The sequence below is a fragment of the Brachyistius frenatus genome, unplaced genomic scaffold, assembly GCF_029030835.1.
Source record: "Brachyistius frenatus isolate BFR_SWC_R1_liver_20210118 unplaced genomic scaffold, ASM2903083v1 Contig_52, whole genome shotgun sequence".
Taxonomy (NCBI): domain Eukaryota; kingdom Metazoa; phylum Chordata; class Actinopteri; family Embiotocidae; genus Brachyistius; species Brachyistius frenatus.
Window position 1 is genome coordinate 425,240 of NW_027210651.1, and position 18,072 is coordinate 443,311.

The 18,072-nt window shown below is 40.6% G+C and overlaps 2 protein-coding genes across 2 annotated transcripts; one reads left to right on the forward strand and one right to left on the reverse strand.

Moving 5' to 3' along the window:
* Nucleotides 1-253: 253 nt before the first annotated feature.
* Nucleotides 254-5,846, reverse strand: lamp3 (lysosomal associated membrane protein 3). Its single transcript, XM_069704842.1, has 7 exons — nucleotides 5,786-5,846; nucleotides 4,363-4,479; nucleotides 3,055-3,137; nucleotides 2,594-2,719; nucleotides 1,915-1,987; nucleotides 1,644-1,814; nucleotides 254-946 (listed from the first exon to the last, which is right to left on the reverse strand). Exons 1-7 carry the CDS (start codon nucleotides 5,844-5,846, stop codon nucleotides 807-809), a joined length of 771 nt encoding a protein of 256 aa, XP_069560943.1. The 3' UTR covers nucleotides 254-806.
* A 2,078-nt stretch (nucleotides 5,847-7,924) lies between these two features.
* On the forward strand, nucleotides 7,925-14,410 carry kng1 (kininogen 1). Its single transcript, XM_069704716.1, has 10 exons — nucleotides 7,925-8,053; nucleotides 8,198-8,304; nucleotides 8,529-8,625; nucleotides 10,027-10,173; nucleotides 11,006-11,122; nucleotides 11,229-11,304; nucleotides 12,747-12,916; nucleotides 13,006-13,116; nucleotides 13,236-13,334; nucleotides 14,012-14,410. Exons 1-10 carry the CDS (start codon nucleotides 7,964-7,966, stop codon nucleotides 14,372-14,374), a joined length of 1,377 nt encoding a protein of 458 aa, XP_069560817.1. The 5' UTR covers nucleotides 7,925-7,963; the 3' UTR covers nucleotides 14,375-14,410.
* Nucleotides 14,411-18,072: the final 3,662 nt, after the last annotated feature.

Here is an 18,072-nt window from a genome sequence, read left to right on the forward strand (position 1 = left end):
AAGTTCTGCCACGCTCAATAAACGTATTAATGGTATTTGTGACCTTTGCGGGGACTCGTAGTTGTCGACAGCCAATGAGGAAGAAGGATACGGGAGGCGGGGGGAGGGAAGCTGCAGTTTTCAATGGTCACCAGCAGAGGGCGACGTTTCTCTGTCAAACTGGAGGTGTACCACCAAAACAAATTCAAACTGATTTTATTATCATTATTATTATTATTATTATTATTATTATTATTAAAAGTTTTCTGTTCTGTAACTGACTGCCAATTAAAAATTAAAAATAAAAACTGTTTTTTTTTTAATAAAAAAGTGGTTGGAATAAGTATTTAACTCTATCAATACACTGGGAGTGAATCCAACTGTATTACAATAGGCCTATAAATAATAATGAATGAATAAAAAATGACAGGACTACTGCAGAATAAACATTAAGTTATCAAAAATAATCATCTTTATCTGTCAGATTTCTTTCGCCTGGAGTTGGTAAAAGAGGCCAACAACAAACAGTGTGGCAAAAGCGACTGATCAATCAAAACTCAAACCATATTTTAATAAAGAGATGTGAACGCCAAGACGTCACTGAAATCCAGGCACAAATAAATTTGTATAAAGATACTGAAAGATTATTCAAATAAATAAATAAGACAATACTTTCTGCACTTAAAGTTTAAATATCAGAATACCACTTTGTTATTAATAGACTCATTTGTGAAATACAAAGTCAAACACAGAGAGATGTTTGTGTAACAGTGAGGATGAAATAGTATTTTAGATGAAGTGTATCTCCATCCGCTTTCACAGCGAGCTCATAAGCTCTCATATCCTTGTACGCGACGGTCTTTGACGAACAGGCAGGTCAGTGCAGCGATGAGGATCAGACCCACACCGACGGCCACAACGATGATGGGGATGGCTCGCTTGTTGAAATCAGCCCAACACTCCACCCCTAAAATGTGAGACGGGAGCAAAATTCAAGTCAAATCTGGAGAAAATGTGTCAAAGGAAATTCGTTTTTTGTCGTGAAGAGTTTGAGATGATTAGCAGTTACAAAGTAGGTTCACTGCTTTTATTATTGTGCACAACTCTCGTCCTTAAACAATTTGTAGCTCACAATGTACTGAGCAATAAAATAAAAAACAAAAAAGGTCACAAACCGGTCAGGTTTTGTTTATTTTATCTGCCTCAACTTCCTGCTACGAACTCAGTGGTCTGAGAGAAATCAAACCTAATAGAAAACATGCACTGTGATGATCTTTTGTTACGTATCACAGCTTTTGACAACTGAAATTTCTGCCTTTTTGAACTGTGTTGGCGTGAATGGGACGCTTGACAGAGTACTGGTGGATTTTAAAATATTTTAAAAGTGTTTTAAAAAGCAGGAACAAAATCCGATTCAACATAAACTGACATGAAAATGTGTTTTTATGCATGAAAAACTTTGCAAAAAACGGTGCTCATATTCATTCATTTGTGCTCGCGCTTACATTGTGGCAAGTGCTGAGTCAGCAGTGTACATTTTTCAAATTAAAATGATTAATCAAAGCGAAGGAGTAATATCTAAAACATAAATGTGGGTTGCAGAGATAAATGTGTCCTTTTAAATCATCTCCAGCCTTCTCAAACCAAATGATCATCTCCGTCACCTTTTCCGTACTTTCCTTCCTGAACGTTGAAGGCCTGAATCTGCAGAGAAACCAGTTTGATCCTCAGCTCGGACGACGTCAGAAGCAGATTCTCAGATTTGCACATGAAGCTTTGACCGTCAGCTGCCGAGAAGAGCTTCTCATGGACCATCGAACCCGAGTAATTCTTATCTGTTGGGGAGACGATGGAAGACGGGAACAGGTCGATTTCTCCACATCAGAACCGTGTACGTTATCTGTCATATCTCGCGACGTGTCGTTCTGCTCTTACAGGCGCATCCTTGGCAGACGGGTTGAGGAGACAAGTGAGCTGTCAGATTGGTGACGTAGAAAATATTCTTTTCCTGAGGACAAAAACAGAGAAATTTGTGCTGATTTAGAAAGAAGAAGAAAAAAACAACATAATTTCATCATTTGTTGTGAACACTTTGACCGAGATGTGAAGCTGAAATAATCCGAGCGAGTCAACTTTCTTCTTACAACTTAAACACAGTTTTTGTTGGTGTTAAATTAAATGTTTCCTTAAAAGAAAAATGCCACTTTTTTTTTGTCTTGACCATTGTTTAATTTCCAATCATGTGATGATCTGAACAGTTAAACATTTTAACATTTTTTGTTTTTTATTTATCTACTAGCTGTAGAGGAAGAAACCCTGTAAGCTTCATCTTTGTTATTTTCTAGAATGGCTGGAAACTATTTTAACTTCAACTGCAATTAGTCGGGTGATCAGTTAATGCAGTGTGTCCTATTCTGCCTTTGTGCATTTGTAGATGAACTGATTTGATTTTGGCGGTCAAAAGGTCAAAGGTCACTGTGACCTCACACAAAAACATGTTTGTGGCCTTAACTCAAGAATGGACAAACCTGCACATCGCGAGACCTTGAACGAAACCAGAGCATCTACAGAAAACCAACACCGGCGTGAATACGTGCAGCATGTTGTTTAATACCTTTCTGAAGGTGAACTGCAGACTGGCAGGTTTGCCCGGCAGCGCGAGCGCGAGAACAGCAGCTTCTTCACCACAGGAGCCGTCGGTTCTGACCCTGTTCGGGTCCAGATTGAAGTACCAGGTCTTCTGAATGCACACAGGAGAGAAATATCGATTCACATCACAAGTCGCAGTCTTGTCCTCTTTGTCTTTTTTGATTTGTGCTCTAAATCTGCACAAAAGATGCAAAGAAAATGAATCACGGCTTGTTTTTCATCAGAAATGAAAGCCGATCGTAGTTTTCAATTTGTACAGTTTGAACGGCGACACCACAAAGAGACCAGGAAACAAAAACACACACACAAAAATGAAATGCTGACACACCAGAAATTTACAGGCAAACATTCAGGGTCCTTTTTTCACAATTAACAAGGCTGACAGATGCAGACACCCGGAGCGCTGAGTCAGTCGCAGCCTCTGACCTTGTTTTCGATGACAACGTACTCGACTCCCATGGTGGCTCTGATGCAGGTTCTCCCACCGGGGTTATTTAACGTGTACGTTCCTGCACATAAAAAAGACACAAATCCCAAATGCAACGAGAGGTTCGGACAGGAGTGTGCAAAATTATATTAAATCTCCCAATTTTTCCTTTTATATTATTTAATTTTTTTTAAACTGTCCTGTTTGATTTTGTTCTCTCTCAGCGGTTGTGTGCAAAATTAAAGGATACGCTCTGTGACTTTAAATTTCTTCTTTGCTCACTATTTTAAAACGCAGCTGTAAACTTTGTTGAGGAGAAAAGCAAATAAACAAATTGTTGTGCAGACGCTGACTTAGTAATGAATGAACCTTAGTGGAATATATGTGGCTTTATTCTTGAGTAATGTTAGTTGTTATTGTGATTTTCTGAATATTTAATGTACGTTTCATTCTTTGCAGATGGAGGCTGCAACTGCTGCCCTCTTCAGGTCTGAATCATTGACTCCACCAACAACTAGCTGTAAAAAAAAATTGTGTTTCATATTTCCTAATCACATTTTAACGCTGTTGTTCTTTGTGTTTGTAAAGTGTTTTGGCTCCATGTTATATTTTTGCACAAGAACTAAAACTGAATTGAATGACTGTGTTGCACGTATCCTGAGTTATGTCAAATTTAGTTCAAGGTCAGCACTTACTTGACTTCTGTTTCACATATCTTGAGTTAAAATTAATACATTTATTAACTGTTGCTGCGTGGAGCTCCCTTCTTTGTTTTACCTTGAATGAGCTGGGCATAATAAAGATGGAGCTCCTGCCACTATCAATTATAACAGAATATATTTCAGGTTTATGTAACATCTTATAAATAATGATGACCCAAATATGAGTAATATGTGAGTTATAAAACTTTATCTAAGTGCTAAAAAGTTCCATTTACTCCTTCTGAATCTCAAACATTACAAAGACTGGTGTCAAATCTCACAGCACTCTCTATGAATTATTGATCAAACCTGCCTCAGCTTCTGCAACAGCTCTTATAGCCTTTAAGTTGTGGAACACATTGACGAGTTTTCATTGACTCGGTGTCAAAGATGTTCAAAAAAACTACTCAAAGTCGGCCGACAGCCGTCTACATTCATTTTCTTACGTTTTGAATGAGCTGTTTTTACCGCAGCTCCTTCTCATCCGACTTCTACTTCTGCTGTTGCTTCAACATCTTTGGGAAATTTTTTTTGCAGCAGCAGGTGGGCTACAAAGGCGATGATATGTTTATAATGAATAAGTAAAAGTTTTGTGTTGGTGTGCACCTGTTAGAGGAGTTGCCTCACAGGGTTGCAGGACTGGCCGGCGGATCGGAGCCTCAGACGGCAGCCTGGAGTTTGAAGCCAGCCGGATGGAGCTCTCATCTCTCCGGAGGTGGACACCTGCTGGAGGAGGAGACAAGTTGCTCTCACTGTTGTTTTTTTACTGCTCATAAATCAATACATCGTCAGCACTGGCAATTTTGAAATCGCAACAGATTTGTTGGGAAGACTGCAGTTTGCTTTATGGCATCAAACAGCGCTCAGTTCTGTTCAGTGCAAATACAATTTATGGTCAGATTAACATGGTAAGGAGCCCTGTAGAGAGAAATCATAGTGGGTCCACTGTATTGATCTCCCACTATAAGTTCCCATTAAGTGCAGTGCACACTGCAATTTGTCCAGAGACTCAGAAACAGGCCTGTTGGCTGGATCGGTCCAACCAGTCTCAGTCTGTCAGTGACTGCACTGAAAACTGAGAACAGGACAGAATGGATTTTAACAAAAGTTGAGGCCAAAACATTAAATAAAATATAAAAGGAGCCTTAGTTGATATTGTTTTCCAACTTAGAGTCACAAAGTCCTCTAAAAGTTATGTTCAACTAAGTAATACTCAGTGAGTCGGGAGGTTTCGGAGGCCCCTGCACATTGGTAAAAGAGACGAAGGTTTGAAAGAATCGTGGAAAGAAAATGTTGTGAAAAGTGGAGCCAATTAATGGAAAACATTTTTGGTCTCAAGTAATTACTAAAAATGTGGATCTGCAATTATATTATGAAAAACAAGGCTGTCTTAATCAGCATCATAATAACAGATGTGAAATAATAGCAGATGATAAAATAAAACATGTGTTTTATTGAATGTTTCTCATCATCAGCATATTTTGGCATTGGTTAGTGAATGCAGTGGACATAGTGCCCTGCTGCATGAGAAATGTTTCTGCTCATGATTATACCAAAACCACAGGGTGAGAAAGACGACAACTGCGAGTCACTGTGGGAGAGGAAACTAGAACAGCCTCATGTGTAAATGTCATCTTTAAAACCAAACCGTGACACAGCAGGGACACTATATACAACAGTTAGAAGGAAATATGAGTCTTTGAAGAGAAATGAAAACAGCAGAGTTGAGTTGATGCTGCAGGGCATCACGTAAGTTTAGATCTGTGGTGTAAAAGTTTCAGGAGGGAAAAAACATTCAGCTTTTTCATATAGCGGAATAAATCAAATCAAAAAGCTGCATCTCCTTTCAGTTTGTCTAATTTTTGTGTGAAATAAACACTTTGGTAAAGGTGTGGAAACCTCCAACAGCGCTCAGTGAAAAGTCTACTGAAATGTTTGAATTAGAGGAAAAACAGAACAACCTGTCGAGCGAGTTCACAGTTAATTTTCAGAGGAGGGTAAAATGAAAAATTAATATTTTCAAACTCACCTGGAACAAAAGCAGCCAGGAAGAGAAGAGACCAAACACCTGTGTGAGCCTTTGGCCTCATAGCTGTAATATAACAGAGCGATGGCAGTAGAGTAGAGCTGCAGTATAACTGCTGTGGTTAATGTGAAACTGTTTAACACTTAAAACACCTAAATGAAGCATGCAGAGGAAGTGAAGAGTCACAGGAGGCAGGACGAAGGCCGCCGCTGCTCAGCACTGACGCATCTGATGGTTAAAAAAAAAAAAAAAAAACAGCTTAACGGACAAACAGTGGAACCTCTCAGGGACTGAATGACATCTCTGACTTTATGAGAGCTCATTACTGGCAGCAACGAAACGCACTAGAAAATCATCTCCAGCTCAAATTCACAAATGTACATCTAAAGTGATGAAAATCAGCTCGAATCATGGAATGATAGATTGACATGTTACATTAGAGTTTAGAACAACAACAAACAATATACAGTGGTGTGAAAAAGTGTTTGCCTGAGTTCAATTTCTGGAGCCACACCCAGGCCTGATTACTGCCACACCTGTTCTCAATCAAGAAATCACTTCAATAGGACCTGCCTGACGAAGTGAAGTAGACCAAAAGATCCTCAAAAGATAGACGTCATGCCGAGATCCAAAGAAATTCAGGAACAAATGAGAAAGACAGTAATTGAGATCTATCAGTCTGGAAAAGGTTCTAAAGCCATTTCTAAAGCTTTGGGACTCCAGAGAACCACAGTGAGAACCATTATCCACAAATGGAGAAAACATGGAACAGTGGTGAACCTTCCCAGGAGCGGCCGGCCGACCAACATTACCCCAAGAGAGCAGCGACGACTCATCTGAGAGGTCACAAAAGACCCCACGACAACATCCAAAGAACTGCAGGCCTCACTTACCTCAGTTCAGGTCAGTGTTCATGACTCCACCATAAGAAAGAGACCGGGCTAAAATGGCTGCATGGCAGAGCCCCAAGACGAAAACCACCGCTGAGCAAAAAGAACATTAAGACTCGTCTCATTTTTGCCAGAAAACATCTTGATGATCCCCAAGACTTTTGGGAAAATACTCTGTGGACTGATGAGACAAAAGTTGAACTTTTTGGAAGGTGTGTGTCCCATTACATCTGGCGTAAAAGTAACACCGCATTTCAGAAAAATCATACCAACAGTAAAATATGGTGGTGGTAGTGTGATGGTCTGGGGCTGTTTTGCTGCTTCAGGACCTGGAAGACTTGCTGTGATAAATGGAACCATGAATTCTGCCGTCTACCAAAAGATCCTGAAGGAGAATGTCCGGCCGTCTGTTCGTGACCTCAAGCTGAAGCCAACTTGGGTTCTGCAGCAGGACGATGATCCAAAACACACCATCAAGTCCACCTCTGAATGGCTGAAGGAAAAACAAATGAAGACTTTGGAGTGGCCGAGTCAAAGTCCTGACCTGAATCCTATTGAGATGCTGTGGCATGACCTTAAAGAGGAGGTTCGTGCTGGAAAACCCTCCAATGTGGCTGAATTACAACAACTCTGTAAAGATGAGTGGGACAAAATTCCTCCACAGCTGTAAAAGACTCATTGCAAGTTATCGCAAACGCTTGATTGCAGTTGTTGCTGCTGAGGGTGGCCCAACCAGTTATTGGGCTTAGGGGGCAAACACTTTTTCACACAGGGTCATGTGGGTTTGGATTTTTTTCCCCTCCCTTAATAATAAAAACCTTCATTTAAAAACTGCATTTTGTGTTTACTTGTTATCTTTGACTAATATTTAAATTTGTTTGATCTGAAACATTTAAGTGACAGACATGCAAAAAAAAAAGAAATCGGGAAGGGGGCAAACACTTTTTCACACCACTGTACATGTGTATCCGTTGGGCGGTGAACTTGTTGCATCGCTGTAAATGCACAAAGCCAACACCATGATACATGTACTGTATGTGGCGTGTAACATCTGAGCACGTTTCACCTCGTTTCACGGACGAGCAGTGAGGAAATCAGAGTGGTTTGGGCCAAAGGTCGACGGGGACAAAGTACCCGCTAAAACACACACACACACACACACACACACACACACAAACCTGATCACACCAAAGTGGCCCCTAAACACATACAGCGGGGACACTTCTGCTACCGCAAGCTCAAAGCCAACCAACTCTACTTTGTGTTGTTTAAAGTGTATTTGTGTGCGTCCATGTCACAGTGTCTTAATCATAATAAAGCGAGTTATGTCTCCTTTCATGCTCTCTTTGTCTCTCTGATACCGGCTGTATTGACTCAACAGGTAGGAGGGCAAACAAAAGAGCAAACATTTACTCTCCTTTTACCGACTGAGCGTTGTGAGCATTAATGTGTGTGTGTGTGCGTGCCTGCTGTGCCCTCCTGTCCTCTGTGTATGTGTCTATCTGTGTGTCATCCTCTTTCTCAGGATTGCAACCTACATTTTCAGGAGAACTTCAGTGTGGAGAGGAGTCGAGTTTTTTTTTCCTCTCGGAGCCCGGCAGGATCGACAGCAGGCCTTCACCTCCAGGAACTGTAAGCAGAAGTCCATAATTATTCAAATTTTCTTTGAAAAGCTTGAAAAATGCCGACCACGCTTATTTTTCAGCCACAGATAGGAAAGTCTGTGATTGATCCCATCAATACTGCAAGGGTTAAAAAAAAAAAAAAAAAGTCACTTTGGACCTTAAAATGCAGTGAACTGTGGCTGAAAGTGTGAAGAAGAGTGATATTTGCCTTTTCTATGCCTCATGTATCAGAACAGAGCCGAACATCCACCAGGATCAGACGATGAGGAGTGGAGTGGGGCTGTGTGTGCTGGGCCTGCTGTGCCTCCACAGCTCGGTCTTCGGGCAGGTAAGGAGAAAGTACCAGAAACTATACCTGGTTTTCAGGCACTAAAACTTAGATGGTACTATGAACTATTTGGCTGCTGAGGGCCACAAGCAGCGGTGGAGGAAGAGTTCAGATCATTTACTAAACCTTTGGCTATTTTTTTGTAACTTCCACCTTAAAAAGATTCCCAAATTTACTCAGGAATAGCTGGAAAACTGTGAAACCAAAATGATCTACCTTGGCACGTGGAAAACAGATATAAACATAAATATATCCTTATTCTTCTCACCAGGCCGGAGTTAGATCTGAAAAACTCCTGTCAAATTTTTTTTATTTTTTTATTTTTTTTAACTTCCATCTTTAACTATAAAATAGAGTAAATAACAGCTTTAAGTCAGCAAACTCTGATGTCACTGAACCTGTTCAAACAAATTCTCAACTGCAACTTTACCAAATTCAATGCAGCAGAAATGAAGCACAATCAGATGTTGCATCTATTTTAGTGATAGCAGAACCGGGCGACCTCTCAAGTGAATGTCTAACGCTTGGCAACCTTTTAAAAAAAATGGCATCGCTTGAGTTTTTGTAACAGATACGTCCTCGTCTCAAAGACTTCCAGGCTGGAAGAGGTCAGATAAAACGATATAGTGAAATCACTATCATGAAAAAAAGGATTATGCACCTTATTTATACGGCAGTTATCAGGATCAGCCATGGCCTTACATTTCAAAATGTAAATACAGATGTATGATTATGTATTATCAGCTAAAAGCATCAAATATGAAAGTATTAGGTGACGGCTATCGTCAAAGCAAGACATGTGCGCTTCATTTTTATAGTTTCTGTTTGATTTCCTTTCTTCAGTCTTGAGGAATATCGTTCTTTTCAGAGAAGATCTGTGTTGATAAAAAAAGAAATATGTAGAAACACTCATCTGAGTCACATGCAGTGAACTTTAAAGGAGCAGTGAGCAGGATATAGTGGCATCTAGTGGTGAGGTAGCAGATTGCAACCAAGTCAACAGCCTGTGCGTCACCCTGTAAGAGAGTCAGTGAAACTCTAGAAAAACTGCAAAGTCCCGGTCGAATTCCCTGTGTAGATATGAAGGGCTCATTCATAGGTTACAAAAACACAATAATTCTTAGTTTCAGGGCATTATACACTAATTAAAACATAATTATGAATATTATATTTGATTTTTGCTGCTAAATTGTTCACACAGATCCTTTAAGTGCTCCGTTTTATAGCACAGTACTTCAGTTACTGTCCTGATCTTTATAACCAAAAAGTGTTTTTCCCTGAATGAAAAAAAATACATATTTTGATCCGCCCTTGTTAATCGTCTCACAACTCCTTTAATTTATTCCAGTACCATTACAGAGGGTTTGTAGTCAGCCGTCTCTTTTTCTTCTTCTCTCCCAGGATGCAGTGGATGTCCAGCCCGGCGTCCTCATCTTCTGTGACGACCCGTCTGTAGAGAAGGCCGTCAACAGCGCCGTGAGCAAGTTCAACAAGGGGATGAGCACCGGATACAAGCTGGCCCTCTTTCAGATACTGGCAGCCAGCAAGGTACAGAATTATGTGACTCCCTGTGTATTCACTTCACCTGCTTTATCTCACAGCAAAGACCAGAGCCGGGTTTCTAATTTCATGTCGCCTTCTTCAACTTTCAATATTTATTTGAATTGTCTTCTGCAAACATACATGCACAACTGTACATATAGTGTATCCGTTTGCCGGTTGAACTACTCCATACAGCTGTGAAAAGGGACATAATATGCAGAAATAATCGACATAAATAGAGTCCGTTCAGAGACAGTTCAAAACAGTCACTACAAATCATGCAGAAATTAAGTTTTAATCTGCTTTTTCTTTTTTATTCCTGACTGCTGCGAGAGTTCATTGAACATACAATGCACACGATTTTACAGATTTATTTCATGTTTAAATTCCTTAATATTAATAAATTAGTCACTACTTGTCTGATAAATGTGTGTAGAAATGTAGAGCATAAATTGAAAATTTTAAGTCTGAAATAAAGTTGCACAAAATTTGTGATAACTTGTCACTATTTCAAAGGCATTTTTTATTTTTTTGTGTGTAAATAAACCTGCATTTGTTGAATTATTGTGTTAAAGATTAGGAACTTATCTAGCGGCTGTTGCTCCTTTGAAAGTCTGCACTCTTCAGCACTGGAGGGAGATGACACAAGAGGAACCAGAGCTGTGGGATGATTACCAAGAAATTCTAGGAAAACCTGATGTGACCTTCTGAACTCTGGTGCACACTGATTGTGTGTGTGTGTGTGTGTGTGTGTGTGTGTGTGTGTGTGTGTGTGTGTGTGTGTGTGTGTGTGTGTGTGTGTGTGTGTGTGTGTGTGTGTGTGTGTGTGTGTCTCCAGTCAGAGAACGGCTCAGACTCGGTGTATTCGCTGCAGTTCACCAGCAGGAGGAGTGTCTGTCCAGCAGGGAGCAACAAACACTGGACAGACTGTGACTATTTGCCATTTGGACACCGGGTAACAAAAATGAAATAAAATGAAAAATATGTAAACATTTTTTTTTTTTTTAAATGCTTAATTGGGCATAAAACTGCTGCACTTCAACATTTGTTGTTTCTTCAAGGCACCATTTTCCTGCAACGCCACGGTCCACATGACCGAGATGGACGCTGACACCAAACAGGTGGATTGCCTGCTGGGTGAGTGAATGAACTTTTAAAACTTTAAAAGGAGCAGTCCCATAGATTTTTGTTTTTGTTTTGTTGTCTTTAGCGGCTCCTCTGGTGATACACCGTCATTACAGCTGTGTTTTCGGACTTCACTTCCCAGAGATCAGTGTTGCCTTTATGACATCAGTCAGTCGCCATAACAATTTGAGATCACCAATTAAAGAGTGAGCCTGTTGCGTTAGCTCCGCCTACCCTCTGTGATGCAACAACCTCGTCACTAGCAGTTTGTAATACTGCAAATGAAGTGGGCCACAGGTTCAATCACCATTGTGTCACCTCATTCTATTCGATAGATTGACTTTAACAGAAATTTATTTGAAGGTGCAATGTGTAAAAATGAACCTCTTGTAATACCACGTTCACCCTTAGGGGGCGATAGTGAGTCACCGTAGAGCATCCAATCAGTCTGTCATCAGTCCGGCTCTCAGATTTTCAGTTTAGTCTAATTTAAAATGTTCTTTCCCTGCTTTTCTTTTTTCTTTTTTTTATATATAACTGATGATTGTAACTACAGATTTTTTTTGGACCCAGTCATTGATCACTTAAGCCTAAAGTTGACGTTATAGCTTGCTTATCTCCGTTTTGAGCAACACTATAGGAGCAAGAAAACAGACACAAAACCTTAAATCGATACCATCTGTTTTTGGCATGGTTCGTGTTGTCATTAGCTGCAGCTAAAGATCCATTTTGAATTGTCCAAACTAGCCAAGAACGGTTGATTTGTTTGCTGCATAAAATTGGTCGATAGCTATTTTAACATATTAACACTGTGTTGTACTGTCAGATGCCTTTTAAACTATCGCTACAAAGCCAACATTAACAGCTGTTTGCTCTCAGTCAAGAAGAAACTTCGAATTCGGTATCAAAAGTCATTCGTTTACTCGCCGAGAGCGGTCTCCATCACAACGCAGAGGCCGGCTGGTTGTGTAATACGCCAACACTATCTGCAAATAGGACAAACACAATATTAACTTATAACACCATAAAAGGCAGTGGGGCCTTCTAGACTTTAATCTGTTTGCCTAATCAGCCCCACGGCGGCTGAAAACTCTTTGCAACTTTTAAAGGCTCAGTTTAGGAAATATCTTTGCATATTAAAATAGCATTTGACTGCGTCGGTGGGGTCTGGCCCTGAAGAAATAAAAATGATGTGGTGTGAAACGAGGGGTTCAAAAAGGTTACATAAACAGGCTGAATGCAGCATCAGCGCTCTTCTTACTTCAGAAATAAACTTGACTTTTCCTTAGTTTTTCTTAGATTAGTTGAAATATAAGATTGAGCTATATATTCATCAGGTTTTATACTTATCTTAATTTTTCTACCATCCAGCTATCTGCCACCTCCACCTTTCTCTGCCCTCCGACCTCATCTCTATTTCAGTCCTACTTTTTCACGACCTTTCTCCTCTCCAGACGATTACGTCGTCCCAGTGAGAACTTCGTGTTTGGGCTGCCCTGAGGAGATCGATGACACCTCGGAGGACATTAAGGTTCCTCTTTCTGCCGCCATCTCCAAGTACAACGCCATGTCCGACTCTACTCACCTGTTCTCCCTGCACACCGTCGGCCTCGCCACCAGACAGGTACGCTGGCGAGGGGAGAGGAAACGTGGAGAATAATGTCGAAAACCTTCATTTCTTCTCAACATACATGCGTGTGTGTATTCTTGTAGGTGGTTGCAGGTTTCAGGTTCAAGCTGAGGTTCGATATGAGGAAGACCACCTGCGCCAAAGCCGACCACAAAGACCTCAACGAGCTGTGTGTCCACGATGAACAGATCGTGGTAAAAATCAAGTCAAAACACATCGTTTCCTGGCTTTAAAAAAAAAAAAAAAAAAAATTTAACTCGGTGTGTTCCTCATTGTGTGTTTTGCGTGTTGTGTTGTATTTTGTGTGTTGCAGGAGTTTTGTAACTGTAACGCCACCGTGGATGTTGCACCGTGGAGATTTGAAGTCCCAGAGGCCCAGATAGAGTGTGAAGACGGTCCACTGCCTGTCGTGGTGAGACCCACTTTTCAAAAACATGAGTCAGCATTTTGCCTGTTTTAGAAATACAAAGAGCAGGACAGGGATCACTGATATCTTAAAGTCTGATACGTAGCTCTGATGTTTTATGATTTTTCTAAAGTCTTCCTTATCTTTGTGTAATAATGTGGTACTGCGTGCTCTTCTCCTTTAAAGTGATTCAGTGACAATCAATTTTATTCATATGGTGCCAAATAATGAAGTAATGTGATCTTGGGGCACTTTCAATGGTTGGATGAAGACCTTACAATATTATAGAGAGAAAACGAACTGGTCTAAAAAAAAAAAAAAATGTAAGCGCCTCAAAGTGCAATACCACGGACGGCCACGAGGGGCTGCCTTCAAAAAAACCTCGGACAAATTGGTGTCGAAACATGTTTTGGCGAAACATTTGCAACCGAGCACTGTATAGACTGTATAAGAAAAGGACAACGTCACCTTAAATATTTGGCTACTGGCAAGTTTATACCAACTTTCTACCTTTTGCCTTTTCAAAGTCAGTCCTCAAAACCAAGGTCGCACTTCAAGTTTGAAAATGGTGTTTTCAGATCTGAACCTGGACTGGAAAGTATCAAGGAAGCTGTTAGAAAAACAACAGTAGCAATGAGGAAATGTCAGGTCACAAGTGTACGTGTTGCTTACCTTCTCTTCAGCCATACTCCAGGCGCCGCCCTCCCGGCTGGTCTCCACTCAGGAACCGTGATGAGAACCTCTCCACCCGCGCACCTTCAGATCCACCCTCACCACCGCCCTCCAAGGCTTCTTCAACCAAAGAAGACTCATCTGAGGAAGACACCACGGCCTCCAAACCGTCCGCCTCGCCCGACATGACCTCGGGCACTGGAGCTGCAGATGCTGTGAATGACCACCCTTTCCACTGCCCGTCCAAACCCTGGAAACCTTTCAACCCGGTCAATCCTAATACCCCTACAGAGCCGACGAAGGTCGCCGTAGAGGACGCCTCATCACAGCCTCCAGCTGACGGAGCCTTCAGTGATGCAGACCTGCTGGGATAAAGTTTTCCTCAAGGGAATCACACACACACACACACACACACACACACAAAAATCCCACTTGTCACGGTCTCCCAACAGATTTTTTTTTGTTGTTGTTAGTTTTGCAATGCATTTTTGGGAAGGTCATCAGGGATGTTAACAGATTTGAAATGCTAAAAGCCAATAGGTTAAGTTAATAAAATAACCAGTTTAGGTTAAAACAAAGCGAAACAACCCATTTTTGGGCACCACAACTCGTCATAAAGCAGTGGAAAAAAGGACTGAAATGATGGCAGCAGCTTTTACTGTTAGAGCTCTCATTCATTTCTGTTCATGCAAGAAAAAAAACGAAAAAAAAAACTGTCAGGTTGGTAAATGAAGGGTAATGAGAGACTTTGTTCCCTTCAATGTTGAGAAAATCATCTATTGGAAATTTGTCATTCTCAAATGGAAAAATCTAAAATAATAAATAAAACTGTTCTGACTGCTGGTTTTGTGTGACTACAAATACAGATAATTAATAATGCTTTTTTTTTTTTTAAACATTTCCCATAATCACCTATAACCACTGAAACAATATTATTATGCGGAGTTCTGTTTTTCCCCCGAACATGGCATCCAAAGATTTTTCTGAATAAAGTCATAGCACTTTTTTTTTTTTTTTTTTTTTTTAAAGGAATAAACAATCAGGATTACCAACATCTGGACTGTAGTGATGCAACACATGTGGAACAATCTGGAAAAAAGTGACATCAGTCCCTGACAGCCCTCGACTTCTGCAGGAAAATATATTCTCTGAAATTCCTTCTTCAGGATTCCACCTTTACTGAAAACAAAACAAGATCAAGAGTTTATGTCACCGTGGTTGGAAATGCAAGACGAAGCTTAAAAAAAAAAACCCACCTGAATTACATGACTTTTTTCAATAAAGATTGAAGTCTGATGGTGGAAGAACAAACACAGCTGAGTGAATCTTTAACAAATTTATTTGTACATCTTCACAGAACACTCAGATGGCGAGTCAGTCAGTCAGTCAGTCAGTCAGTCAGTCAGTCAGGGTACAAACCTTTAACTCTGTGACCAGTTAGCCTGAACGAAACACGAAATATACATTTATAAAAAATTTAAAAAAAAACGCAGGTTATTGTGAGGGTGTCCTAGAAACTACAGGGAGCAAACGTAAGGCATTAATTCAATAAACATCTGTATGGCTGCCTATCGGAGAAAAAAACAAAAACAAACATAAAAAAACAAAAACATAGCAAGAAGAATATTCATCTTCACCCAATTTCATGCAGGTAGGCTGTGAGAAACAATACATTGGCCCGTTGTACATTCATTCATAGTATAGGTTAAAGTTCTGACAGCGTGGTACGTTATGGAAATACATAGGTGACACAGTGTAGTGTAGTTTAGAGTACTGCACACGGAAAAGAGCATGAAACCGGAAAACTTTTTCAGGAGACAAAAAAAAAAAAAAAAGATTACAAATGATCGATAATTGAAATGATTTGTCACAACTCCTCTTTCATCCAAAGCTGATTTATTTCTGCCGGTATGAGAGTTCAAAACCCCTCAACATTCACTCTGTTTACAGCCCGTTCAAAGGCTCTTTAAAGAAAAACAAAAAAAAACAACACAATTTGTGTTTAAATTCCCAAAACTGTGACTTTGACAGAAGAGTTTTACAGCTGCTGTATTCTCTAAATATCTGAGCCCGTATTCAAACAGGTGGTGGACACAATAACAGGAACACCTGCCCGTCACAAACGGGAACAGGAACAGAGACGCCTTCGACCAAAAGACTCGTCGTCAAAAGACGGTACACTCTGAGCTCCACAAACGCGGTATTTACTGCGCGGGTATTGCGCTGGACCGCATTCTGCTTTCTGGGTGTTCGTGATATTATGTCCGCAGTTCATCTTGGAATCAAAGCTTCGATCAAGTGATTGTGTTAGCAGGAGCAAACGGAAGAGATTTCCCTCTTCGCTCAGTTCAGAGTTACAGTAAATCTCTGCACACGAAAAGGGGGTTAAAGACAACCAACAACCATTTTCAACATGATCTAACGTCAGATAGAAATGTTATGTGTCATCATATGATACAGAGTACTGATCCATACAGGTTGAACTGGCTTAGCAACAAAAAAAAATACTAAGTTTCGCTGATCCTGTAGTGAGCAGATTTGAAAATATGAGCCTGTGTTTTCCTTTTGGAGCCATGTGACAGTCAAAAGTTAGAAAGCCTCCTCTTCACGGAGGGACAAACTACAGTGCAACGATGACTGCAGGAGTCCCGGACTAAAGTAAAACTTTCAAATGCACTCAGAAGATGTACGAAGCATCACTTATAGCAGGAGCTCAGCTCGACGTCACTCCTATCGTTTTGAGGCTCATGATGAAAATCTAAGATTCATAAATCTCATTAAATTCTATGAGATTCTTAATCTTAAACTGTCACGGCACCTGATCTTAGAAATATGGACTCAGGCACAACTTTAGTCCCTCGTTACTTCAAGAAGTAGCTGTGTCTTCACTCTGAAATTGTAGGACTTGTGGCATCGATAACATTCACTACCGGATACAATGCTTCAGCCTTCGGTGCTTACACACAGTAAGGATACCAAGACACACACACACACACACACACACACACACACACACACACACACACACACACACACACACACACACACACACACACACACACACACACACACACACCCCACCGTCTCAGCTCTAAACCAACAAAATACAGCTGTGGTTCTGATTCATGAAAACATAAACAACTCAAGTATGAAAAAAAGTTTCCCCCTCGTTTATGTTTCCTTACAAACGCTGCAAAAACTTCAGCAATTTTTGTTGTTGTTTTTTCTTCTCTGGCACAAACCAGCCGGGGGGGGGGGGGGGGGGGGGGGTTTACAAAACATTTAAAGACACCATCACCGCAAGTGTCATCGCACACAGAGACATGGACGTGTACATACATAGTGTTAGGTTTTCATTGGGGCCTGCCAATGAAGCTCTGCAACCTGTACAGAAAAGACAATAAATGCAAATAGGCGCGCGCGCACACACACACACACACACACACACACACACACACACACACACACACACACACACACACACACACACACACACACACACACACACACACACACACACACACACACACACACACACACTCATATGGAGGGCATATGGGAAAGGATATTAAAAGATAACAACACTACAGGTTCGTCACACTTGAGGCCTACCATAGAAAAAGACTGTAACTGTACATACATACTGCTTAATGCTGCTTGAAAAATCACACATACTGGTTATGCTGCTTCAGAAACATGCATACTAGGCTAACTTTCTTCTTACAGAGTCCTTCTGGACAAAAAGGCATTGAGAACTAGATTTTTTTTTTTTTTAAATGCATACCCACCAACCTTTTTCTTTATTTATTTTTAAAGTCTGTAACTGATACGCCGTACTGCGTGATGCAATTCCAGCATTAGCTTTCACAGGCGTCAGTGATGCCTGATTTGGCACGTTACAAAAAACGAAGGAATAGCGAACAAGAGATGTGCTCTCGGCTGATCACCGCCTGCGTGTTTAGTGGCACTGCATCTGACTTCAGAAAACAAAACAACAACAAAAAAAATCACATGACTGATGTAAAAACATTAAAAAAAAAAAAAAAAAAGATGAGTGCACATAAGGTCCATG